The 26,124-nt window shown below is 39.1% G+C and overlaps 1 protein-coding gene across 5 annotated transcripts; it reads left to right on the forward strand.

Annotated features, from left to right (window-relative positions):
- The first annotated feature begins 1,722 nt into the window (after positions 1-1,722).
- SLC35B3 (solute carrier family 35 member B3) lies at positions 1,723-23,303 on the forward strand. 5 transcript variants are annotated; one of them, XM_010818614.4, is made up of 11 exons: positions 1,723-1,816; positions 4,277-4,405; positions 7,098-7,391; positions 10,105-10,226; positions 13,954-14,108; positions 15,347-15,454; positions 16,720-16,817; positions 19,364-19,456; positions 19,872-19,983; positions 20,968-21,037; positions 22,592-23,303. In XM_010818614.4, exons 3-11 carry the CDS (start codon positions 7,191-7,193, stop codon positions 22,740-22,742), a joined length of 1,110 nt encoding a protein of 369 aa, XP_010816916.1. In that variant the 5' UTR covers positions 1,723-1,816; positions 4,277-4,405; positions 7,098-7,190; the 3' UTR covers positions 22,743-23,303. The 5 variants fall into 5 exon arrangements, with proteins under 5 accessions (XP_010816916.1, XP_059736668.1, XP_002697641.1 ...); XM_059880685.1 differs by lacking the exon at positions 4,277-4,405 and adding an exon at positions 21,816-21,892; XM_002697595.7 differs by lacking the exon at positions 4,277-4,405.
- Positions 23,304-26,124: the final 2,821 nt, after the last annotated feature.

Consider the following 26,124-nt stretch of genomic DNA (forward strand, 5'->3'; position numbering starts at 1 on the left):
ATACATGACCACTGGAAAAACCATAGCCTTGACTAGACGGACCTTTGTTAGCAAAGTAATGTCTCTGCTTTTGAATATGCTATCTAGGTTGGTCGTAACTTTCCTTCCAAGGAGTAAGTGTCTTTTAATTTCATGGCTGCAGTCACCATCTGCAGTGATTTTGGAGCCCAAAAAACTAAAGCCTGACACTGTTTCCACTGTTTCCCCATCTATTTCCCATGAAGTGATGGGACCAGATGCCATGATCTTAGTTTTCTGAATGTTGAGCTTTAAGCCAACTTTTTTACTCTCCTCTTTCACTTTCATCAAGAGGCTTTTGAGTTCCTCTTCACTTTCTGCCGTAAGGGTGGTGTCATCTGCATATCTGAGGTTATTGATATTTCTCCCGGCAATCTTGATTCCAGCTTGTGCTTCTTCCAGCCCAGCGTTTCTCATGATGTACTCTGCATATAAATTAAATAAGCAGGGTGACAATATACAGCCTTGACGTACTCCTTTTCCTATTTGGAACCAGTCTGTTGTTCCATGTCCAGTTCTAACTGTTGCTTCCTGACCTGCATATAGGTTTCTCAAGAGGCAGGTCAGGTGGTCTGGTATTCCCATCTCTTTCAGAATTTTCCAAACTGTGGAAAATTCAACCTAACACGTATTAAATGGAAATGCCTAGCAGACCCACCACTTACAACACGAGATGCCCTCTGTCCTTCAGTATAAACCTTCACTGCCCGCCCTATACAAAATTCAAACGCTGCTCCTTGAACAATGCCTGTGAAGTTCTGAAAGCTGCACACAACTGGATTGCAACCTATATATTAACCCAATTCATTCCTTTCCTGGGTATCTAAAGCATGCTCTCAAAAATGTTCCTTCCGTACAGTAATCTGTATCATTTTAGCGTTACCCCCAAACCAATCATCACTGCACCTGCAGCCCTGCTGCTGCTGCTAAGTCGCTTCAGTCGTGTCCGACTCTGTGCGACCTCATACAGGGCAGCCCACCAAGCTCCCCCGTCCCTGGGATTCTCCAGGCAAGAACACTGGAGCGGGTTGCCATTTCCTGTAAACGTTTAGGGGCTGGCAGAGCTGTGGGATTTCCACATTCTGAGCAGTAAGTGGCACCGTCACAACAACGCTAATTTTCGCGAAAAGGACCGGGGTTGCCGTAGCCAAAAGCTGAATTATTCCGTCAGAGGCAACCCAAACATTACTTGGGTTCACCCAGAAAGCAGGTAGAACATGGAAGTAGAGAAAGGTATTGTGACTTTACCCCATCTCATTTGGATCGAGCAGAGGTAAGAGGGAACCCCTGGGGTGTCTGTATGGGGTTCAACATTCTCCAGTCGGCTTCCTTCTCAAATTCCAGGGCAAGGCCACCTGCGTGGGCGCCCACGGGGCCCAGAGTCCCCGGCCCTGCAGCCAAAGGAGCTGCACGGGCTCAGAGGCTCGAAAACTAGAAACACTAGCAGCACAGCTCGGAGGAGGAGAGCTCTCCATCCGACCGTCACTTGCCGCAGGGACGCTACATCTAACCGGCAGAGGAGCGCACTCGCAGCATCATCTCTGGACCACACCCGCGCTGGGCCAGCGAGCGCCGGGGCAGAGGGCGCATGCGCGAGACGTAGTCGCGCCCCTGCCGGCGGAGCCTCGGGGCTGACGAGGGGGCGGGGCCTCGCGACTGCGCACGCGCAGGCGGACACATAAGCGGAAGTGGCGCGCGGACGCTGGGGATGAGAGCACCTGGAGAGGAGGCGGCGGCAGCAGCGGCGGCTGAGGCTGAGGTGGCAAGTGCCGGAGTGGGCGAGGAGGAGACGCAGGAGGTGATGGCGACGGACCTGGGGAGGGGGAGACGCTGCGTCTGGCTTGGCGGCCCCTGGGCTGGGGTCCCCCTTCCAGGTGACCCAGGGCCCCCTCCTCAACCCCCGGGCCTTTCGCCGTGTTTGGGACCCAGCCATCCCCTTCCCCGCTGAGAACCGTGACACGGCCCACCTGCGTCCTCCTGAGGGAGCGGGACGAGGTCGGGAGACAGGGCGCCGGGGCCCGGCTTAACGGAAACCTGCTGGCACGGTCTCCCCTTGTGCCCTCCGGCCGGCGAGAGCTCGCTCGGGCCGGTGTGTGGCCCCGCAGGCCCGAGACCACCTCTGGGAGGGTCTGGTCTGCTAGGCTATTCCCCCGGGCCTCTGGACCCCTGTCAGCCACTTCCTGGCCTCCTACCGCGACAGCGTATAGAGTTGACAGCTACTTCCCGGTTCTGCGTTCAACTGGGCACTGTGTGGCACTCTGCTGTCCACCTGCAGTGCGAGGTGATTGTCCTCATCGGGGTGTCAAGTTCGTGTCATGACCTTCCACTCGTGGCTCTGCACACTCCTCCAGGCTTTGCAGTTTCACTCTCTCCCACCACCTTTTTGTTTTCTGAGAAGTTGAAAGGAGGAGAAAGGGTTCGGTGTTCTTTTTTTTTTTTTTTCAAGTATTGAGCATATGCATTTCTTCTGCAGTAAGATATCAGACGTCTAGAACTGTTTATTGGATGGACGTTTTTCTAATTGACATAGTTTGGGATTCGGAAGAGAGATACAGCTTTTGAAAATAATTTAGATAGGTGTTATTTGTACTTAGGGCTTCCCAGGTGGGTCAGCGTTAAGAATCCAGTTGCACTGCAGGTGACAAAGGGTCGATCCCTAGGTCAGGAAAATCCCCTGGAGGAGGAAATGGCGACCCACTCCAGTATTCTTGCTTGGCGAATCCCATGGACAGAGGAACCTCTCAGGCTGCAGTCCAAGAGGACTGAGCAACTAACACTTTTATTTGTACTTAATTTCTTAATATACCTGTTCAATCCTAGTTTTAGTTTTCTCCTTTGGGGAAAAAAGAGTCAGTCAGTTCAGTTGCTCAGTCGTGTCTCTTTGCGACTCCATGGACTGGAGCACACGAGGCCTCCCTGTCCATCACCAACTCCTGCAGCTTGCTCAGACTCATGTCCATCAAGTTGGTGATGCCATCCAACCATCTCATTCTCTGTCACCCCCTTCTCTTCCTGCCTTTAATCTTTCCCAGCATCAGGGTCTTTTCCAATGAGTTAGTTCTTCACATCAGGTGGCCACAGTATTGGAGCTTCAGCTTCAGCATCAGTCCTTCCAGTGAATATTCAGGACTGATTTCCTTTAGGATTGACTGGCTGGATCTCCTTGCAGTCCAAGGGACTCTCCAACACCACACTTCAAAAGCATCAATTCTTTGGCGCTCAGCTTTCTTTATAGTCCAACTCTCATATCCATACATGACTACTGGAAAAACCATAGCTTTGACTAGACGGACCTTTGTTGGCAAAGTAATGTCAACTTTACTTTGTAAAGTTATTTTGTTGGCAAAGTAATGTCTGCTTTTTAATATGCTGTCTAGGTTGGTCATAGCTTTCTTTCCAAGAAGCAAGCATCTTTTAATTTCACGGCTGCAGTCACCATCTACAATGATTTTGGAGCCCAAGAAAATAAAGCTTCTCACTGTTTCCATTGTTTCCCCATCTATTTGCCATGAAGTGATGGGACCGGATGCCATGATCTTAGTTTTTTGTATGTTGAATTTTAAGCCAACTTTTTCACTCTCCTCTCTCACTTTCATCAAGAGGCTCTTCAGTTCCTCTTCACCTTCTGCAATAAGGATGGTGTCATCTGCGTATCTGAGGTTATTGATATTTCTCCCAGCAATCTGAAAAACAGTAACCTTTAAAAATCAGCACACGGTTTCTTGAACTTTGTGCAGTGAAGTGTGTTCTAAGAAATAGCACAGAATCTTGTTTTTCTCTGTTTTATAATTATACCCCACAGGTCATGATTAATATCCAGAGTCCAGTTAATCTAGCTGTAAATGGCAAGATTCTTTTAATTGTAAAGCATAGTGTGACAAAATACAAAATCGGGGTTTTCTTTTTTAGGTTATTCACATCATAGTAGCGTATTTTCTTCATAGTCTACATTTTTGTAGTGGGAGACTTTTCTTCTAAAGGTTAAGAAAGAGTAGATTAAGAAATTAAATTTTATTTCAGTAGATCATTTCAAATCAATGTTTTCACCATTCATTTATTTTTAAATTTCAATATGTGCTGGAAATGCTACTTTTTTATTCCAAATAATGATTAATATCAGTCACTAATGCCTGAAATGGAAGGAATATGACTGTCAGGATCACAGTTACTGGTGATCAGAGCTCTGTCCTCCTCCATCAGTCACATAATCTAAACCAGCGAAGTTCTGTTTAATAAAACATTGCATTCTCAATTCCAGGAAGGGAGATGAAGTTTAAAAACCTACACAAGAACAAATTATTTGAATGGTGCTCTACACCCAGGCCAAAACGTATGGAAAATAGTTGCTAACTTTTTTGTTTCTTCTACATTCAAACACAACGTTTAGGTAAGGTCTTTTAAGGCATGCTTTATAATGAAAGTCATATCTCAAGGGGATCCTGCAAGATGACTTTAAAAGTCTAAACAGAAATGACATTGATTAAGCTTGTGGGAAATAAGAACGTGTGTAAAAGAAGAAACACGGAAAGAAAATACAGTAAAAACTTTTTTAAATTACACATTTTTTCTTAAAATTACACATTTTTCTGTCTAGAAACATGGTGGGTAGCTTGTTCAACAAACATTCTTTGATGCCTGTGTATTACTGTTAGTGACAAGTTGTATTCAGAGCCTTGACCCCAAGTTTAAATTGCAGAAAGGGGCCTACTTAATCTCTAACTCAGCAGATTAAAAGGAATCTTGAAGAAGGAATTAATTATCGCCGTTTTAAACTTCCATATCGCTGGGGGGTGGTGTGTTTTGTTTTGTTTGGTTTTTTCTTTTAAGATTTTCGGATAATTCACTGTCAAAATTATTACTATCCTCTTCCTTCACATAGAGTCTGTGTTTTAGTTCCCTCTGGGATTGTAACAGTCTCTTGTAGGAAAGTAATTTTTTCTTAATAAGTTCGTTCTGTTCTTTGTCATACTTCTACACTCTCTCGTCAACTTTTACATGAATTTATTTTCCAGTTTCTATTAATCCAGGGAGAAATTGACAGTCATCTGTGGAGCTTTCATGATTTTTTTTTTTTTTTCCCACAAACTAACAAAAAGTTACATTTTTTCACTTTTTACAAACCCAAGAACTTTTTTATTTTTTATTTCTTTTTTCTAAACAGCTTTATTAGGGTATAATTGATACATACAAGAAATACATATGTTTAATAGTTAGAATTGGATGAGTTTGGGCATTTGCATACACCTGCGATCCCATCTCCATATGCAAGGTAATAGACATATCTGTCCCCACCAGAAGTGCCTTGTGTCCCCTGGGTGTGAGTGTGTGTTGCTATTAAGAATGCAAAGAACTAAATAGACATTTCTTCAAAGAAGACATACAGATGGCTAACAAACACATAAAAAGATGCTCAACATCACTCATTATCAGAGAAATGCAAATCAAAACCACTATGAGGTACCATTTCACACCAGTCAGAATGGCTGCGATCCAAAAGTCTACAAGCAAGAAATGCTGGAGAGGGTGTGGAGAAAAGGGAACCCTCTTACACTGTTGGTGGGAATGCAAACTAGTACAGTCACTATGGAGAACAGTGTGGAGATTCCTTAAAAAACTGGAAATAGAACTGCCTTATGATCCAGCAATCCCACTGCTGGGCATACACACTGAGGAAACCAGAAGGGAAAGAGACACATGTACCCCAATGTTCATCACAGCACTGTTTATAATAGCCAGGACATGGACGCAACCTAGATGTCCATCAGCAGATGAATGGATAAGAAAGCTGTGGTACATATACACAATGGAGTATTACTCAGCCATTAAAAAGAATACATTTGAATCAGTTCTAATGAGGTGGATGAAACTGGAGCCTATTATACAGAGTGAAGTAAGCCAGAAAGAAAAACACCAATACAGTATACTAACGCATATATATGGAATTTAGAAAGATGCTAACAATAACCCTGTGTACGAGACAGCAAAAGAGACACTGATGTATAGAACAGTCTTATGGACTCTGTTGCAGAGGGAGAGGGTGGGAAGATTTGGGAGAATGGCATTGAAACATGTATAATATCATGTATGAAATGAGTTGCCAGTCCAGGTTCGATGCACGATACTGGATGCTTGGGGCTAGTGCACTGGGACGACCCAGAGGGATGGTATGGGGAGGGAGGAGGGTGGAGGGTTCAGGATGGGGAACACAGGTATACCTGTGGCAGATTCATTTTGATATTTGGCAAAACTAATACAATTTGTAAAGTTTAAAAATAAAATAAAAAATAAAAAAATTTAAAAAAAAAGAATGCTTTACATAAGATCTACCCACTTAACAAATGATTGAGTGCACAGCTCCACATAGTTAACCATAGGCACTGTGTTATAGGGTCTCTGCAACAGGTGATGTCTAGGACCAGAGTTATCTGGTGTAATTGAAGCTTTATACCCACTGAACAACTATACCAAAGACTTTTTAAATAACAGTAATGTTCTCCAAAGGAAGAAAACATTTCCTTTTAACTCAAGAGATGCTGTTGCTAAAGCATAGTATCTTTTCTATAATCTCAGATAAATCTGGATTTTTACATAACTTACATAAGTTTGACTTTATTTTACAGTGTCATTAGCAAATAAATTTTACAGTTGGCTTAGCAGCTGTAGGAGTTTGGGCTGTTCTTTACTCTTTTCTACAATTAGAAATTGACTTTAATGTTGAAGACGTTCTGCATATACTGTTGTGGGCTTTAAAAATTATATCCTCACTACAAATAGAAGCATAATAAAGGCACCCTTCTTTGAAATAAATACAAGGTTAGCTTTTGATGTGTTGCTGTGGAGATAAGAATGGTGTATATTTAGTGATGTATTGGTCTTTATCAGGTGAAGGTACATTGTTTGGAGAGTAAACCTATTTTGGTCAATTGGAAGCTTGAAGAAGAGAATTAATGTATTAAAATCCAGAGAGAATGACTCTTACCTATATAAATTTCAAAATGTGATCTGAGATAGTATTTGGAGCATAGCACTTTACTTGATGGTCTAAATGTTTTGCTTGAATTGTTTGTTTCCTTCTTTAGGACTTGGCTCAGCAGGCAGAAGGAGGCCTGAACAAAGGAGAGGAAACCAACAAAGATAACTTTGGTAGCACTGAATGCGGCAAAACAAGAACAATGGATCTCAAGTTCAACAGCTCCAGGAAATACATTTCTATCACTGTCCCATCCAAAACCCAAGCAATGTCACCACACATCAAGTCTATAGATGACATTGTCGTGCTTGGCATAAATCTCAGCAGATTCAACAAACTGACTCAGTTTTTTATATGTGTTGCTGGAGTTTTTGTATTTTACCTAATTTATGGATATTTACAGGTAAAAAATTATTTGTTATAATATGTTAATTATTTGTAATAGTTGAGCTCATTATGGGCACTACCAACAGTTTTGTTCAAGAGACTTCCCCTCATAGGATAGCAAGTTGATTCACAAATTTGAGTTTCTTAGTATACTAGTAGAAAAGGGCTACTTAAGATAAAATTGGCTGGAAACAGGGATCCAAATTTTACAGTGAAGAGTTTTACATGGGGGAAGGGAAGCCGGAGACAATTTTTAAAAACTAAAATTATGAAAAAATATGAAGTGTTTTGGAAGATGTGTAATAAGTAATTATAACCATGTGTTTTTTTAAAGAAAATGACTCAAGTATTGATTAGTATTTTGGAACACAGTTTTCACATAAAATTGAACAACAGCACAAAACCCATATTCCCATTCATTTTTAAATTCCTAGAGGTCAGTAAGAGGTCATTTTGCAAGAGTATATCTGGATGTTTAATATTTTTCCAAGGGTGTCTTTAATCCTATACTGTTTGAATCATTCTTTAAGCATCTGTTGTGTTCTCATCCTTGTTGGTTTCCTGTTGTAAACTAACTTTGTGCTTACTGCTCAGTCGTGTCCAACTCTTGCGGTCCCATAGACTGTAGCCCGCCAGGCTCCTCTGTCCATGGGATTCTCCAGGCAAGAATACTGGAGTGGGTTGCCAGTGGCTTCTCCAGGGCATCTTCCCTACCCAGGAATCGCACCCGAGTCTCCTACATTGCAGGCAGACTCTTTACTGGCTGAGCTACAAGGGAAGCCAACTTTGCCAGAATCTTATTTTTCTGTGATTTTTGCCTCAGCAAAAAATGTCTAGCATTGCCACAGTTTGTCTTATATTTGTGTTGTTTTATGGGATAGTGTATACATCTGACCAGCAAAGTCCCGACCTTCAAAGACATGAGTTGGATGGGTGACAGTCCAGACTAGTGTAAACAGCAGACATATTCTCAATTATCAGTTCAGTAGTGGGTATTTTCAGCCTTTGTCAACTTACTTTTTCTTTGCAATTCCCTAACATGAGAAATCTTTATAATTCAAGAAAAAAGTGATGCGTTTTCTTAAATGTAGATAATATTTCTGATATTCTTTATAATCAGTGATCTTAAAAATTATTCTTTGCTTTTCCTTTATCTTATATAAATAAAATATAAAAGTAAGTTTAAAAATAGAAAATAGAATTGTGACTATTCCTTTGCTTCTAAAAGTGCTCTATAGGATGTCTTAGTGTAAAACAACATGAATTTTAAAATCTTAATGTTTATATTGGTAACTGATTTTTCTCCTAGAAGATGATATAAAAATTCAGGTATAACAATGAAGAACAACACAAAATAGTAACTTTTATCAGATGTTGGAATTTTTTGTTGAGAAGCATTTTTTTCTCCTTTGAAATACCATTGTTACCAAATAGCTTGGGAGCAGAGTTAGCCATTGTAATGGAAAATGAATTAGAAATTTACAAATTTCATTAAATTTTTTTCTATTTGATAAATGATCAGGGATTTTAACTAAAAACTAATATGTTCGAAGTTTCTTTTAAAATTAGATAAACTGATTAAATTGTAACATTACTTTTGTGAGAACTGACATTGCTACTAACTCTTACATAAAACTCCGTATTAAAATAGTTTAAAGAAAATGGGGTTTTGTATTAATTTAGCAATATAGAAAATGAAATATTTACCTAGTGTCAGGATATTAATAAAGATATTTTCTATGTTTTTATAAACCAGATAACTCCTACTAAATAACTCACAGACTTATTTAAACATGAAATCTAAATTTGGCAAATTGCACAGAATCCTAAATGGACAAAATCAGTTTAGGATCTTTTTAGAGCATATGTTTAGTTTTTCTTTGAACATGAATTTATCCATCAATTTCATGTTTTTAAATTTTAAGTATAGCTGAAATATATATTATTTATACTATATATTATGCAATTTATATAATATTTATATATGTGGTAGATGATTTATTCAGTTAAGCCAGATAACTTTATTAGACTACTTCTTAATGAGATTAAGAATGGCTTATTAACAATTTAACAAATTTTTTTTCATGATAATAACATTATGTTTAGGAAGAGTAACCATTCTTCTATAAGGGAAAGTTTTTTATGTAATCCATGGCGCAGGATTTCTTAAAAAAACCATTAATCAGTGAGTTGAATGACTATGTTAATACAGGAAAACAGGCTTGAGGTAGTAGACCTCTAACGAGACTTGCTTTTTTAAAAGTACATGAGTTCTTCAGTCAGCTGCCTCCCTCATTGTTTTGGGCAACTCTCTTAATTTTGATCTTTTAAAAAAAAGAGAAAAGCAGGTGATGGGGTTACTTCCTAGTTCTTCCTCCCCCTCTCCTGTTGTGCTGGATGTCTGCCATCACGTCTTTTTAAAGTCTTCTGAGCTTGGAGAAGGAAATGGCAACCCACTCCAGTGTTCTTGCCTGGAGAATCTCAGGGACAGGGGAAGCCTGGTGGGCTGCCGTCTCTGGGGTTGCACAGACTCGGACACGACTGAAGTGACTTCGCAGAGCTTCTCCAGTTTTACCTCTCAGAAGCCTTACATTTGGATGTTTTTTGGTTCATTTTGCTGTTTTGAGGGGTGAAGCTTGGTTTCTATTAAAATGCTGTGCTTACATGAATTCATTGTGAGGAGATTGGTCCGCCGCTGAACTTAACAGTGTTCATGTATCTCTTGACAGGAATTAATATTTTCAGTGGAGGGTTTTAAGCCCTATGGCTGGTATCTTACTTTAGTACAGTTTGCATTTTACTCCATATTTGGCCTCATAGAACTTCAGCTAATTCAGGACAAAAGGAGGAGGTATGTGGATTGCTTGTTTTTTTTTGGCAGTTAAGTACATGACTAGTAGTTAATTTTTTTGTTTTATTATTTTGAGCTCATGAAGTATGTTATATGTGAAATATGTTTTACGTTAATAAAACATTTAATACCCAAGAATTTTCATCAGTGTTGTTAACGTATTAAAAATAATAAATTTGATATTTCCATTATATGTTGAAAAAAGTAATATCCCCTGAAGTGTAACGTTACCAAAAAATTGTTGAAGAAATTTCCTGATGGTCCGGTGGTCAGGACTCTGCACTTAACTGCAGGGGCCCTGGTGCAATCCCTGGTCAGGGAACTGAAATCCCACAAGCCACACAGTGCAGCCAAAAACAAAATGTTGTTTAGACTCAATAATAAAATAGATTTTCTTAAAACAGAATGTATTCAGATGTACATATATGTTCTTAAAATGGAAATAGGTGTGATTATGTGAAGTGTCAGTACCTATTTTTATACTGGTTTTTTGAAATGGATAGTTAATGCTTTGTTTTGTGGGATATGTTCCACTTATCACATTTGTAATGACCAGCAGTAGGGATTATATTCATGGACATTAGAGAAATTTCATAATATTCCTTCCCATCAAAACTTAAGAGTTTATATGATAGTATCTTTTAAATTAATGACCAGTTAGGTTTGAGTAATATCTTGAAATACTTTTCCTGGCATATTGAACAATATGCAGTGAAAACCTTGTCTCTTACATCAGAAGGGGGTGGGGAATTTGAATATAACATTTTCTGGGTAAGTTTAGGTGTGGTTATCCTGTCATGTCAGACCCTAAAATGTGATTATTTCATGCATATATTGGATAGTTTAAGTGTACCAAGGAGATAGCAGTGTTGACATTGTTTTCATTGATATACATGTTTAATCTTTAAGTAAAAATAAAAAATCCTCATAGCTACTTTTTTTTCTTAAATAAGTGTTTTTGATGTTTGTATGAAGATAACTATAGGATTTTAAATATTTAAATGAGCAACATCAGTATCATTGGTCTAATTTTACTTCTCAACCTCTATATTGCCAATAAATTATTATGGCAGCAATTTTAAAAATGTTTGATTCCAAGATCATCTTTATTATTTTCGTGCTCTGAAACTCCACAAGACTTAGCTCAGCCATAGGAGATAGAACAGAAAGTAAGTAAATGCATCTGTCAAGACTAATATACGTGGAAGCTTGATGAGTTGTTATGTATTGCAAACTGCTGGACCACTGATTGCTTTAAAGTAAAAAATCACAATGCTGTATTTATTAGATGAAAAAACACGAGATGACGCATCCTCTTAAGTGGTAAATTTTAAAAAGATACAGCTCCTTCTCAGCTACCAAAAGATGGAGAGTGAGCCATCAGTCATGTTTTTCCCAGCCTTCACATCACATGCCCATAACATATTTAAAGATAAAGTCGTTTGTGTTTGATGTAAACACAGGTGAAGAAATTAGGTAGAAGAATTTATAGGCCTATAATAAAATGTAATTATGAATTGAAAACTTTTCATTCCAAGGCACCTCAAAACCCTTTTTAGAAAAAAAAAAAGATCTTTAAAGATGTATTACAGTGAAAACATGCCCAATCGCATATTTTTGAATGTATTTGCAAGTATATGTATCTATCTATGAATTTATTTAAGTGGCACTGCTCTTTAGACCTCTGATTAGTTGAATTCTTGGCTTAGTTTTTCTCCCTTGCTGTATTCATATGAATACCCATGAGCTTATACGAGCACAGAGTCTGGAGTTAGAAAATGTGGGTCTGAGCCCCCTTAGTTCTGTCGGTTCCTCGGGGAGCTTCTTACATCGCTTCATGTTGAGGATGAACCACCGCGATGTGCGGTGTCGCGCGTCACAGTCTAGCGTACCCTAAGCATGCGCCTTGTTGTTTCAGCCAAGATGACCTTGTAGCTTTAGTGCTAGTTACTCTGTGAGAGTTTTCAGTAAAGGAGATCTGTCAAATTGCTTTTCAAAGGACTTTTCAAAGTTACAGCTTTCCCATCATATCTAAAGTAGTAAGTAGTTGGGGTATTCAAGTAGACACAGCTGAGAGTCCTAGAGGCAAGATGGTGAAATCTAGCCTCATTTCACCAGTGAGAAAGCAGACCTGGAGGAGAGCTGGGATTTCCATGAGCTCATGCCCCACGCTGGAACCTTTTGAATTTAGGTTTCCTAAGTGGCAGGCTGGTTTTCCTTCTCCTTTACTGCACTGCTTTTCTAATCTTGTGATTCTTCTGACTTGAATTTTCTGGCCACTGTTTGCAATTTATGAGTGAGGAAATTTGCCCCTTCTGACTCCTGTCATCTCCTGGAGAAGTCGTGTTGTGCCTCCTTCACTGGTAACCCCCACTGAGGGTTAAACCCCACGGACAATGTAGAAACCAGCGTCTGTGTACACTGATGCATATGGGCATGCCCAGTTATTTCCTCGTGGGTTCTGAATATTGACCACTGTGTTCATAGTTAAATATAAGCAAAGGTCTCAAAATTGAATTGGAAATGATACATTTTAATTGAACTTTTCTAGTAAATTATTTTGCCTTATGCATAGCCATGTAAAAAAAAAAAATGTGGAATTTTGTTGTCTTGATTTAAACATGAGCCCAAATCCCAAAATGAAAACTAGATCTAAATCTGCAACATAAATCTAAAAATGCAACATAATAGAATTATGTGAATGTACAAGGTTATTATTTTAGACCATTGAGTATCTCTTCAAAGTAAGCATATGCTCCCAAGAATAGCTCAAAATTCTGAAGGTGCCATATTGAGAATCTCCTTTAGGAAGTCCAGTTAGAATCCAAAGTAGAACATCTGGGATCATGAGAGAGTCGGATTCCTCATCTGAAAGTTGGTTGTTTTAACAATTTATAGAATTAATAGCATTAGATATAAGGCATAAGACATTATGGTAATAAAAAATCATCTACGGTTTTAAACCACCGTGGACTTCCTAAAGAAATTCTGCTCTGATTATTCGAGCAGAATGGACAGATATATTTTTCCTAATGCTAGATGGAAACATCAGGAAACAGAACAGCAGTTAGGAGTTAAAAGGAGCTGAAAGTTAACTAAGGCAGCCCTGGTGGCTGAGACGGTAAAGAATCTACCTGCAGTGCAGGCGACCCAGGTGGGATCCCAGGGTCGGGAAGATCCCCTGGAGAAGGAAATGGCAATCACTCCCGTATTCTTGCCTGGAGAATCCCATGGACTCAGGATCCTGGTGGGCTACAGTCTATGGGGTCGCAAAAGACTTGGATACAACTTAGTGACTGAGCAACAGCAAGGTGCTTTTTTGTCATTTTAGAAACCAATGTTTCTTAAAAATCAATTCTTATTTTCTGCATTTAGTCAAGATGGTTTTTGTATGTAACTGTAACTACTGTTAAAAAAACCTTAAATGTAACAAACATTTATACTTTTTGTAAGAATCTAAGTAACTGTCTAATGTACTACTTTTTCACACAGTTGGGAGTCCTCACTTACAGTCCATTAAATAAGCGTAAACTGTTATTTTTACCAGCATTCTCTTATACAAGTAAGCAGTGCTATACCTTTAAGAATAGTGATATTTTACCAATATTTCTAGAAGTATTAAACAGAAATTAGAAGAGTAATTAGGAATTTACACATTGTAAGCACATTCTCTTACAGTAGTATAATTGGGTCCCAAAATGAAGATTTTGAAAATTGTCTTTTACAGAATACCAGGAAAAACCTACATGATAATAGCTTTTCTAACTGTGGGTACTATGGGGTTATCAAACACTTCCTTGGGCTACCTGAATTATCCTACCCAAGTCATCTTCAAGTGCTGCAAATTGATTCCTGTTATGCTAGGAGGAGTTTTTATTCAAGGTATAGTAATGATATGTTTTCATACTGTTTGAAGCTAACAGGATATGCTGTGACATCTAGCATTAGGAAAAACATTAAACTCCGATTCACATCTTTAATGAACATTCTAGGTATTGTAACAATTTTGAGTGATAATCTAATATAAATAAGATATTATAAAAACACTGATACTTCGCTGATATACCTCAGGATCTAAAATCTTTGGACTTGGGGAACACCAAAATAGTATTTTGTTTTATTCTTTTTGCCTGGAGTCCACTACATTGCTGAAAGGCCATACTCACATATTGAAGGCTTAGCTCAGAAGTACCCAGAAAGCTCTGTTTTCAACTCTTTGATTTTCCTACTCTCCACGGCTCCACTTGTGCAAATGGATAATTCTCATGATGAAGTAAAGCTTAAGCTGAGCAAAAGTGTTCTTTAACCCACTCTGCTGAGCCCCAACTAAGTTACAGGCCTATGAAAGCAGGAGTAAAAGAGGAAGCAGTGATAGTGACAAGCCATGGAGCAAGTTCCTATGACTGTCACGAGGAATATTCCTGTTTGGATAACACTAGATTTCTCATACAGCCCTGACTTCATTTCATGTATTATAAGCCTTCCCAAAAGAGCCTTTTAAAATGAAAATATGTATGTCAACTGTAACGTATAATTTCAGGATAATTGCTCACATAGGAAAAAATGATGATCTCAATTCCTATTAAAAATCACATTTAACTTTGTAAATGACTTAACCTGTATAAGAATATTTCATTACAACCCTTCTAAAAAGTTACACTGTGTAATTTCCTTATTTAAATGTAGATGTACTGAAATAAGTTAAACCTCACCAATTTAGAAGTTATCTGACTGTGGTATTTGCAAACTTACATATAGCCTGAATAACTACTCTGGTTGTTTTGTAAACTTATGAACTGTAAGAGACTTCGTAGGCTTATGTTATAAAATAAAAGAGGCACTAATTCCACAAACTTTTAAATGTTCTGATTTAATCACTATCATAGCAGATGAAAGGAGGATTTCGTGTCTAATTTAAAGGACATTTTGGTGCTCACAGGATAATTTAATTTTCAGAAACCCTTCTGTGACCATCCCATGCCTTGATTAAAATGTTCTTGATCATTTCTGACATTGTATATAAAAAGCAATCCCTGCTGAGCTTGTTAGACACACAGATCCAACACTGTGCTGAATGGATGATTGCATGACGAGGTTGACTTACCCTTTGTTATACACAGGAAAGCGTTATAATGTTGCAGACGTGTCTGCTGCCTTATGTATGAGCCTCGGCCTGATATGGTTTACCCTAGCGGACAGCACGGTTGCGCCAAATTTCAACCTGACAGGTAAGGAATTATTTGTCTTCTTGGATTTTGTCAGTGTTTCAGTTCAGAGTAAGAATTTTTACAGTTTCATTAGGGTCTTACATGATGGTGTGACATCTGTGGTTCTCATATCTAGCATAAAGTTTCTGGACTGTTATATAAGATGTAGTGAAAAGGTTACAACTCTGAAACATAACCATTGTCTTCAGTCCTCTTGTATTTGGGCATGACAGGAGGCTGTTTGCCTGGTGAGAATCTCCTGTTTTCTAGTACTTGGTAGGTCAATCTTTAAAGGACTAAGTCGGAACCATACACACAAGTTACAGAACCACAGTAGTAATGGTTATTTTCTTAAGAAAGAAAAAAGAAACGTGCACACTTACTTTTCACTGTTAGCTTCATTGTGTCCGCACCCACAAAAGGAAAATTATATTTGGAGTCTGAGGGGAAAAGTGACTTTAGAGGCGTGTGCACGCTTAGTTGCTACGTCGTGTCTGACTCTTTTACAACCCCGTGGATTATAGCCCGCCAGGCTCCTCCATCCATGCAATATCTCAGGGAAGAATACTGAAGTGGATTACCATTTCCTCCTCCAGGAGATCTTCCCAACCCTGGGATCAAACCTGTGTCTCCTGCATTGCAGACTATACCGTCTGAGCCACCAGGGGTAGGAGTGGTTCACATAAAAAGAGATAATAGCTCGCCTCACACGAAGGTAGTGGGAGCATAGAAGTGAGATGCTGGAGGAGTGGATGTGAAAGCACCTGCCCGTGGGGTGTGGGTGATGACGACAAGGAGAGGCGGTGTCAGCAGCTCTAACTTCTCACCATGTTCGTTTAGTACAGTGTTTCTTTGAGACTTGTAACCTAATCACTAAAGTTCTTAAACAGCCTGACTTCACTTCTGTGTGTTATGAGCCTTTCCAAAAGAGCCTTTTAAAACAAAAATGTGTATGTCAACTACTTCACATATAAAATCCAGGATAACTGTTCAAAATAATGATCTCAAGTCCTATTAAAAATCAGTACTTTAAACATAAAACTATTATTTGATGTGATTATTAAACACAATAAGGTGATGGCATTAATGCAATTTATTAGTATTAGTTTTGTTTTCTTAAATAATATCTACATGCCTGTTACAACTGAATGTGGATAAAAGTATTCTACTGAGCAAGTGTAATTTAAGGTCTGCTGTTTTTTTAGCCCAATTAAATTTCTGCTAAGTCTTGATTACTGTTCATGCATTTGAATGAGGAGGTTATTTTTTCTTATGCCTTCTTGAAGGTGTGGTCCTCATTTCGCTGGCCCTGTGCGCAGATGCTGTAATTGGGAATGTCCAAGAGAAAGCTATGAAGCTGCATAATGCTTCTAATTCAGAAATGGTAAATGCTCTCGTGCTTTTTCATCACATCAGACAGACTCAAAAATGATGATGTCCTTAGTTTTATGACATAATTATAGTACTGAAGACTTGCATTTTTGCATTGCATTTTTAAACTGGTTTATCATCACTATTTTCATAAAAGTAGCATATTCAAGTGTCATACGAAGGTAAAAAGTAAAATATCATCACCACCACTAATACCGTATGATAAGCATTTGATCATTTTTTCCTCTCTGATTCAAGGAGTTTGGGGCATGTTAAAAAATTTTCTCTGTTGCATCATTTTTATTCTCTCTTTGTATCTGGTATTATCTTCCATCTAGCAGTTTGTAATTTGCATGTAGTTTAGCTTATCTTTTGCTTCATGGCTTCTGGCTGTGCATTATTATTGAAAAGGGCTTTTCCAACTCTCAAATTTTAAGAATTTTATGCCAGTTGCCTCCTAGTTTTATAATCTCCTTATTTATGAAATCTTTGATCCAGCCATAGCTTTCTAAAAATTTTCTTCCATATGACTATCCACTTGCACTAGTATCACTTATTGAATAGTTCACTTTTCCAACTTTTATTTTAAATATCTTCTTCCATCCTCTCATGTTCTGATGCAGAGTTTAGAATTTTATCCTTTCCAGTTTATTTCTGCTCCGGAACTATACGACAGAAGCTTTATCCCCAGACGTTTACCATCTGTTAGGACTAGCCACTGTCATTCCTTTTGTTTTTCAGAATTTTACTACCAGTAGTTACTCTTGGGTGTCCATATCCCCAGATAAACTAGAAATCCCGTTGGTATTGTGATTGCTATGGCATTGAATTATAAATTAATTTAGGGAGAATGGCATCTATACACTTGATTCTTTCAGTCCAAGAATGAGGTATGACTTTCCTTTTATTCAAGTGTTTCCTTTAAATGTCCCTTAGACTTTGTACAATTTTCTTTGTATAAATCCAGTTATTTTTTTAACTGAAGCTATTGTTAGGTGTTTCATCTTTTTGCCCTTATTACTGCAAATATTATCTTTTCTTCCCATGTGTCTTCTAACTGGTTGGTATTTGTATGCGTAAATACGTCATGTGTGTGTTTGCATTAGTTTTACAGCCAACCACCTTGCTAGACAGACAGAGCTCACTGCATTAAGGATATGTAGGGCTGGTTACCTTGGGAGCAGGGTGGGGCATCTCTGCAGAGTCTCTGAGAACACAGGAACCTTAATCTTGGTCAGGAGTTTTCTTGATCATCACCGCTCTTCCTAGATAAGGGAAAGAGGCGAGAATTAAGGGACTGTGGGTAACTAGAAAGTTAGTGCAGTACGGTGGTTACAACGTGCACTGTGATCCGAGGTAGCCTCGGTTTATATCCTCCTGTACTAGCTCTCCTCTTTCGGGAAGATGACTTACCATCTCTTAAGTTTTCCCATCCACACACTGGTAGGAAATGATGGTCAGGAGTGCCTGACTCACCTACTGGACAGCGCAAAGAACTCTACTCAGTACTATGTGGCAGCCTGGATGAGGGGGGAGTGGACACCTGTGTACGTATGGCCACGTCCCTTCACTGCTCACCTGAAGCTATCACAGTTTGTTAATCGGCTATACCCCAATGCAAAATTAAAAGGTTAAGAAAAAATATATATATAGCCTGAAATAAAAAACGTGCCTGTCTCTTCAGCTGGTTGTGAGAAATAAAAAGGATTAATTTATATAGAGCATCATTAGCACAGTACCTGACACATAGCAGGTTTTGAAGTTTGACAATAATGCTGATTCTGCTTATAAGGAGTATAATAAACCAGGATAGAAAGATTGGTAGGAAAGTTGAGAAATTAATAAATATGCCATATACTGCTTATTTTCATTATATTTTAATAGTCTTTGCAAGCTTAATGTTTGGATTTTTCATATCTAATATGTAGTTTTCAGAGTATCTTTGTCTTGTGTATGTTTTTAGGATCCCAACACTAAAATCTGGTTTGAATTCAGTAATTAAGCTAAACAAAAAATGAATAATTAGGTAGTCATATATGAAAGGATTAGAACTGCTGAGTTCTGTTATACAAGTTGCTGCTGCTGCTGCTAAGTCGCTTCAGTCGTGTCCAACTCTGTGGGACCCCATAGACGGCAGCCCACGAGGCTCCCCTGTCCCTGGGATTCTCCAGGCAAGAACACTGGAGTGGGTTGCCATTTCCTTCTCCAGTGCATGAAAGTGAAAAGTGAAAGTGAAGTCGCTCAGTTGTGTCCGACCCTCAGCGACCCCATGGACTGCAACCTACCAGGCTCCTCCGTCCATGGGATTTTCCAGGCAAGAGTACTGGAGTGGGGTGCCATTGCCTTCTCTGTTGTACAGGTTATGTTGTACCTAAAACTTATAAACAGGATCAACCATCATTTCCAGAAAATTAGGCCATGTCCAAACAATGATGTTACTGTTAAAGTGGTTTCTTCTGCAAATTTAATTGAATAGATTAATTGAGCTGCATATTGAAAACTACTCATTTCCGCCTTTGGTTCAATACCACTTTTCCACTTTATTTTTCTCTTCTCTAGGTTTTGTATTCGTATTCAATCGGTTTTGTGTACATTTTACTGGGATTGACATGCACTAGTGGATTAGGCCCTGCAGTAACATTTTGTTCAAAGGTAAACACTAATCACATTTTGTAAAATAAACATCTTCCATTAAATAGTTTCCTCTGTATTTCTGATTCTCCTTGTTCAAAAAGACTGTATTTCATTTAACTTGATGACTCCTTTAATACAATATATATAGATCAGAAATTAGAAATGAAATGATTTATATTTAAATTTATTTTATCCTTGCTCTTTTCTATAAGTTAATTTTTAAACTATTCATAATGTATAAGTTGGGAATTTTTAATTTCATTATTATTTTTCCATTAAATCAGAACTAAATAAGAATCTTTGCTTGATTGCATTGTTGAATGGCTTATGATTGCTCAAGAAGTTGATTAAAATCTGTAATTTTATTTCATTTATAATACCTCAGAGTTTGTTTTGCATTTTTCGTTAGAAAAGGCTTTTTTATATGTTACAGGATCCAATTCGGACCTATGGTTATGCTTTCCTTTTTTCCCTCACTGGGTATTTTGGAATCTCTTTTGTTCTGGCTTTGATTAAAATTTTTGGTGCACTTCTTGCTGTAACAGGTAAGAATGACGTACTTAATTAGATTATGTAATAAGCATGTGACTCCAGACCTGTCCTTTTAACCGTATGCCCAGCGCCGCCCAAGCTGGCGTGGTGGCTCCAGCTCCTTGGGAATCCAGTCCCTCTGTCTCTCTGCCCACATCCTGTCTGTTTCTGTAAACTCCCTAGTGTTTACACTAGAGACAGCACTTCTGCTGACACTTGAATTGACACTTGGTTGACTAAACCCAGTTCCATGACCACAGCAACTGTAGGAGAGGCTGGGCAGGTGTCCTGGTTAAAAAATGGGATCCTTTTACTAAGGTAGAAGGAAAAATAGATTTGGGGAGTCAGGCTCTGACATGTGTTTCCAAAATAGTTCTGGTATTCATTCATTCATGCTTTGAACGTAGAGTCTGGGAATGGAGGACCAGTAAGAGAGAGAGCTGAGCAGCACACGGTCCAGGGGAGGAAGGTGTCCTGGAGCCGCATGCGGAGTTCCTGTCCCCCCCGGGTGGGACCGGGGAGGAGGGTTTCTGGCCATAACCCCTGAAGGACAGTGAACAGAGGACAGGAAAGATGTTCATGGTTTTATCCAGCTGTGCCCACCGTTAGAGTGTTAGGATGACCTATAGATTGTCGCTTTCAAAGAATATCCCCCATTCTACCTAATCCTATCTTCCTTGGAAAAATGTTTCTTGCCAGACTAAGAATGTCCTCTAAAAGATGGTGAAGCTCCATAGCAACATGGCCTCCATCAAGTACTTACTACAGTTGTACTGTAAAATTTAGCCTTATTATTTAATGTCTGTAACCCTGCTCAATTGTGAACTCCACGGTTGCAGGAGCAGTGACTTTCTGTTGTTGTTTTTTTAATTTGTTTCCTTGACACCTCATGTAGATCTTGGTGCACAGTAGGCTCTGTAAAGATTTGTCAAATATATGATTTCCAAAGTATTACCAATAGTAGGCACATTCTAAAACCTACCTTTTTCTCCCTACAGTGACAACAGGGAGAAAAGCAATGACCATTGTTCTTTCATTTATATTCTTTGCCAAACCATTCACATTCCAGTAAGTACTTGTCAATTCAACAAGTCTCTCTACCTTTGGGTACTTTCACATTTCTTCTTAAACAGCCTTAATTTCTTTATAAAGAAACCTTTTCATCTTGACCCACATTTATGGATGTGTCTTCTCCTGTTTCAGAAATGTATGTAATTATTTTGAAGAAATCATTTTGTACACTTAAATTGCCTAACCAGTCCCAATGCACTTGTGACCCTGTTTCTCATATAAATGAATGTGAATGATGTGGTGAGATTAAGGGATTCCCCTTGCCCTGGTACAGATATATAAATTATAAATATCTACATAGATGGTTCTTAAGGTTATTTGCTGCCTTTTCCTACAAAGGATTTGAGGTAGAGAAATATTCTGTAAATTGTGCCCTAATGGTTTTATCAATTTCTGGCTTCTGGTAGAAACACTGACTGTTTTCTTTACTGTCTATTATGTATTTGAAATTAGCATCATTTAAACTTATACTGGTTGGTAATTGAGAAGATTCAGACTTAGACATGGTCATTGTACAGTCATCCCTCAGAATCCACAGAGTACCAGTCCAGGACACGATAGACTAAAATCCAAGGATGCTGGAGTCCCTTTCAGTCAGCCCTTTGCATCCAGATTCCACATATGCACTCAGAGGACCGACTGTGTATTTATTTTTTAAAAAACCACGTATAAGTGGACCTGTGCTTTTCAAACCTCAAAGTGTCAGGTGTACAAGCGTAAAGGTAACCACACGATAAATCATCATCCCTGTACAGTCGGTCTTCTGTACCCACAGGTATCTGCATCTGCAGGCTCAACCAACGGCAGGGCAAAAATATTCAAGAAAAGAGAAAGTCCAGAACGTTGAAAAAGGTGCAGTTTGAACTTGCATGGCAGATTCATCGTGTCAGGTCTTACAGTAATTTAGAGATGATTTACAGTACACACCAGGCTGTGCACATATGCAAATACTTTGCCATTTTATATAAACGACCTTAGCCTCCACAGATTTTAGTGTCCTCTGGGTGGAGGGGTGAGTCTGGAACCAGCGCTCAGCTGACGGCAGGGGCGGCTGTGGGGCTGGTTCTCTGTCAGCGCCTCTCCTTCTGCGTGGGGCAGGCGCTCACTGTGCTGCCCACGCCCGTTCCGCTTTCTCAGGATGCGCCCCTGTCTGCCTGGGTATATTCTACCCGCTCTGGGGTAACTAGTTGGGCCGCTGTGTCAAATTCCCTGACAGATGTATGTATCCAGTGCTTTAAACATACTTATGAGACTTCTGGTAGATGTTGGACTTTGAATTTACTATTATCCTCAAAATTCAAGTGCACTATATTTAAAATTCTGTAAAATACTTTTCTGACATACATACTAAACATTAAAAATACAGAATTCCATCTACTATGACCTAAATATTATTTGTAAAATAAAACAAATACTATTTTAGTGCTATTTTAGATTAGGTATCCAGTAGCAAAATATTGAAGAATTTTTGTGAAATCCATCAAACTCTATGGTTAATGATAAATTGTTACTCTGACATTAATCTTTTTTTTCCTTATTTTTTTCTCTTAGGTATGTGTGGTCTGGTTTCCTAGTTGTCCTTGGTATATTTCTCAATGTTTACAGCAAAAATATGGATAAAATGAGACTGCCATCAGCATATGATCTGATAAACAGAGTGATGGACCTAAGGAAGTCAAGGACGTTGGCACAAACTGTATAGGCAGTGGCTCGTTTTGTAAAATTCTATTTGTAAAATAGAATTAATTCATCAATCACTTAACTTTCCAAAGGGACTTATAAAAACCAAAGGCTCTGAAGGCATGCTGTCCATTTGTGGATGGATCACGTGTGAAGTCGGCCTTTGTTCAGAACCCTGTTTGTCTAACCTCCAGAGCAATCGAGGGCCTCGCCCGGCACGCCCGGTACGTCAGCATGAAGGACCCTGAATGCTTGCGGTCTGTTGAGAACTTCGCTGGAGATGGACCATGGGGTAGGACTGAGTGTATCGTTAAGACATATCAGAGAGATTGATATGTAAAAACAGACTGCTGTCCTCTTTCCATTCCATTGTGGTGGTCTTATTTAAACTGAATCTCTGTTGTAAGAGTGAACTGATGATTTAAAGTCCAGAGAGAATAACTTCATTATAAATAAAAATTATTCTGTGATTTTTTTTTTTTTAAAGAATGTGTTTGATGAAGTTTTTTTATAAAGAGGGGAAATAAAGGTTGGATTTTGTTATGAAGAGGGAAAGTAAAGTATACTTAAACTTTAAATCTTAGGCTTTTCTCTGATCATTTAAAAGTATACATAAAATGTGCTTTAATTTTTCTGTGGAATATACGGGATAGAGGAAGAAGAGTTGTCATCCTGCGTCCTATAAGTATATATATCACAAGACACATTTCCTACTACTCATCAGAGGTGCTAGGAAACGTCATGATCTGAATTTTTAAGTTGAAGGGAAAATGTTGTTTAGTCTCTTAAGTCACGTCCAACTCTTTTGCAACCCTGTGGAGTGTAGCCTCCCAGCTTCACTGTCCATGAGACTCTCCAGGCAAGGGTACTGGAGTGGGTTGCCATTTCCTGCTCCAGGGGATCTTCCTGACCCAGGGTTCAAACCTATGTCTCCTGCATTGGCAGGTTTCTTTACCACTGAGCCACCAGGGAATCCCGAAGGGAAAATAATTGTTTTTTTAAATAATAATAAAATTATCATAGTTTCTCTTAAAGTGAAATTTAATTTGGCAGCTTGAAGATGAAATGAGATAAATTTAAGAGCACAAGTAAATTTAGCAGATTTGCACAGTATGTTGCATGCACAGTTTTGAGTCTTAAGTTCAGAAAGATTTGGGCCCTGATTTTTTAGCACTTGAGTTTTGGAATTGCTTTAACTGTATTAAATCCTATTAATCTTCATTTTCACTGTAAGTAATACTGGCTAAAACAGCTTGATATCCACGCTCTTATTAATATCATTTACATTTTGTGAGTATAGTATACTTGGAATATTTAATTTCATTTTTAAAATTACATCATATTCTGATGGTGACCTTAACCTGTTATGTGCATACATGGGTACAACAGAACCCATGATAATTAAGGATCTAGCCCAAGAAATTCTGCCTGATTTTCATGTTCAGTTGCTCAGTCGCATTTGACTCTTTGTGACCCCGTGGACTGCAACACGCCAGGCTTCCCTCAGTTCAGTTCAGTCGCTCAATCATGTTCAACTCTGCGACCCCATGGACTGGAGCATGCCAGGCTTCCCTGTCCACCACCAACTCCTGGAGCTTGCTCAAACTCATGTCCGTCAAGTCGGTGATGCCATCCAGCCGTCTCATCCTCTGTCATCCCCTTCTCCACCTGCCTTCAATCTTTCCCGGCATCAAGGTCTTTTCCAATGAGTTGGCTTATGTATCATATGTTAAATAAAATAATGTGGGTCTCTTTTTCCCCAAATGGTAATCATTTTGAAACTTTTCATATTTTAAAGGGAAAAGTTAATTTGTTGCTTTTTATACTACTGCCTTAAATTCTAAGACAATAAGGATTTGTGCTTTAAAAAAAAAACAAAACATTTTTCTAAATCCTTGATGAAATACTAGTTTTAACTTATCCATCCTTTTATCCCCATACTTCTCTAATTTTTTTTTACTGTCTGCCTGTTACAAACTCCCCATCCCACCCACCCTACCCCCAATTTTAAACAGTAAAGCATTTTATTTAAAAGTCAGTTTGTCAGGCTAACTCTATTCCCATCTTTTTTGACCTGCCATCAGAAGGACATAAACTTTATCTCACTTACTTGTATCCATGGAATAGTAGTAGTGTAAAATACTAATTTCTATAGGAAAGGAAATCAACATTTGAATGTGTACTTTGTGCCAGACTTAAAACATGATCTTTCAGATATATAGCCTCACTACCAAAAATTAACAATAAGGGAATTTAAAAAATTAACTACGGGAATTCCCTGGCGGTCCAGTCGTGGTGCTTCCAGGGTGGGGGCTGGCCATGCTGGAAAGACTAACCATGTGACTACAGTTCGGGGTTTTGAGCCTCAGGACATCAGCTCAATTTTGTGGAAAGTAAGAGGTTTGGAGATTGAGTTCAATTGTATGGTCAGTGATTCAACAAATCGTGGCTATGTAATGAGACCCAGTAGAACCCCTAGACACTGAGGCTTGGGATTGCTTCCTGGTTGGAGGTACCCATGGATGTGCCAGGAGGGTGATGCTCCTGTAGACACTGAAGCTTAGTGTTTGTAATCCTGCCAGACCTCACTCCACGGGTCTCTTTTGTCTGTTCCTGATTTTGTACCCTTTATGATTAAGTGGTGCTAGTGGTAAAGAATCCGCCTGCCTATGCAAGAGACATAAGAGACTCAGATTCAATCCTTGGGTTGGGAAGATTGCCCTGGAAGAGTGCATGGCTGCTCACTCCAGTATTCTTACCTGGAGTATCCCATGGACAGAGGAGCCTGGCGGGCTACAAGCCTTGGGGTCATGAAGGGTCGGACACGACTGAGCGCAGAACAGCACACACGTGATAAAATGCAGTGGAATTACGGTGCTTCCCGGAATCTGTGAGTTGTTCTAGCAAAGTGTGGAACCTGAGGGGGAAGTGGGGACACCCCACATTTATTACCGCTTGGTGGCCTGGGGTCCTCAGGGCTTGCAGCTGGTTCTGAAACAAGGGCAGTCTTGAGGGGACCGTGGCCCTAACCTGTGACACTTACCCTGCTGCAGATAGATAGGACTACCCTGCAGGTTTCAGGCTTAACAGATGTTTTAAAATAACTTCTGGCATTCGCTGGACTGTTATCTAAGTCTCTTAATTTCCTACAGTGATTTTGTGTGTGTCTTTTTTTTTTTCCACTGGAGGATAATCACTTTAAAATAATGTGTTAGTTTCTACCATACGTCAAGATGAATCAGCTTTAAGTATACATATGTCTGCTCCCTCTTGGTTGCCACAGAGAACCAGGTTTGAACTCCCTCCTGTAGTGATTTTTATCTTTAACCCATTTTATATTCTAGATTTTCCTTGGTCAAAGAACACAGAATTCTAGTAAAATTTGACTTAGATTATGAACCAAC

This window comes from Bos taurus, chromosome 23, assembly GCF_002263795.3.
Source record: "Bos taurus isolate L1 Dominette 01449 registration number 42190680 breed Hereford chromosome 23, ARS-UCD2.0, whole genome shotgun sequence".
Classification (NCBI taxonomy): domain Eukaryota; kingdom Metazoa; phylum Chordata; class Mammalia; order Artiodactyla; family Bovidae; genus Bos; species Bos taurus.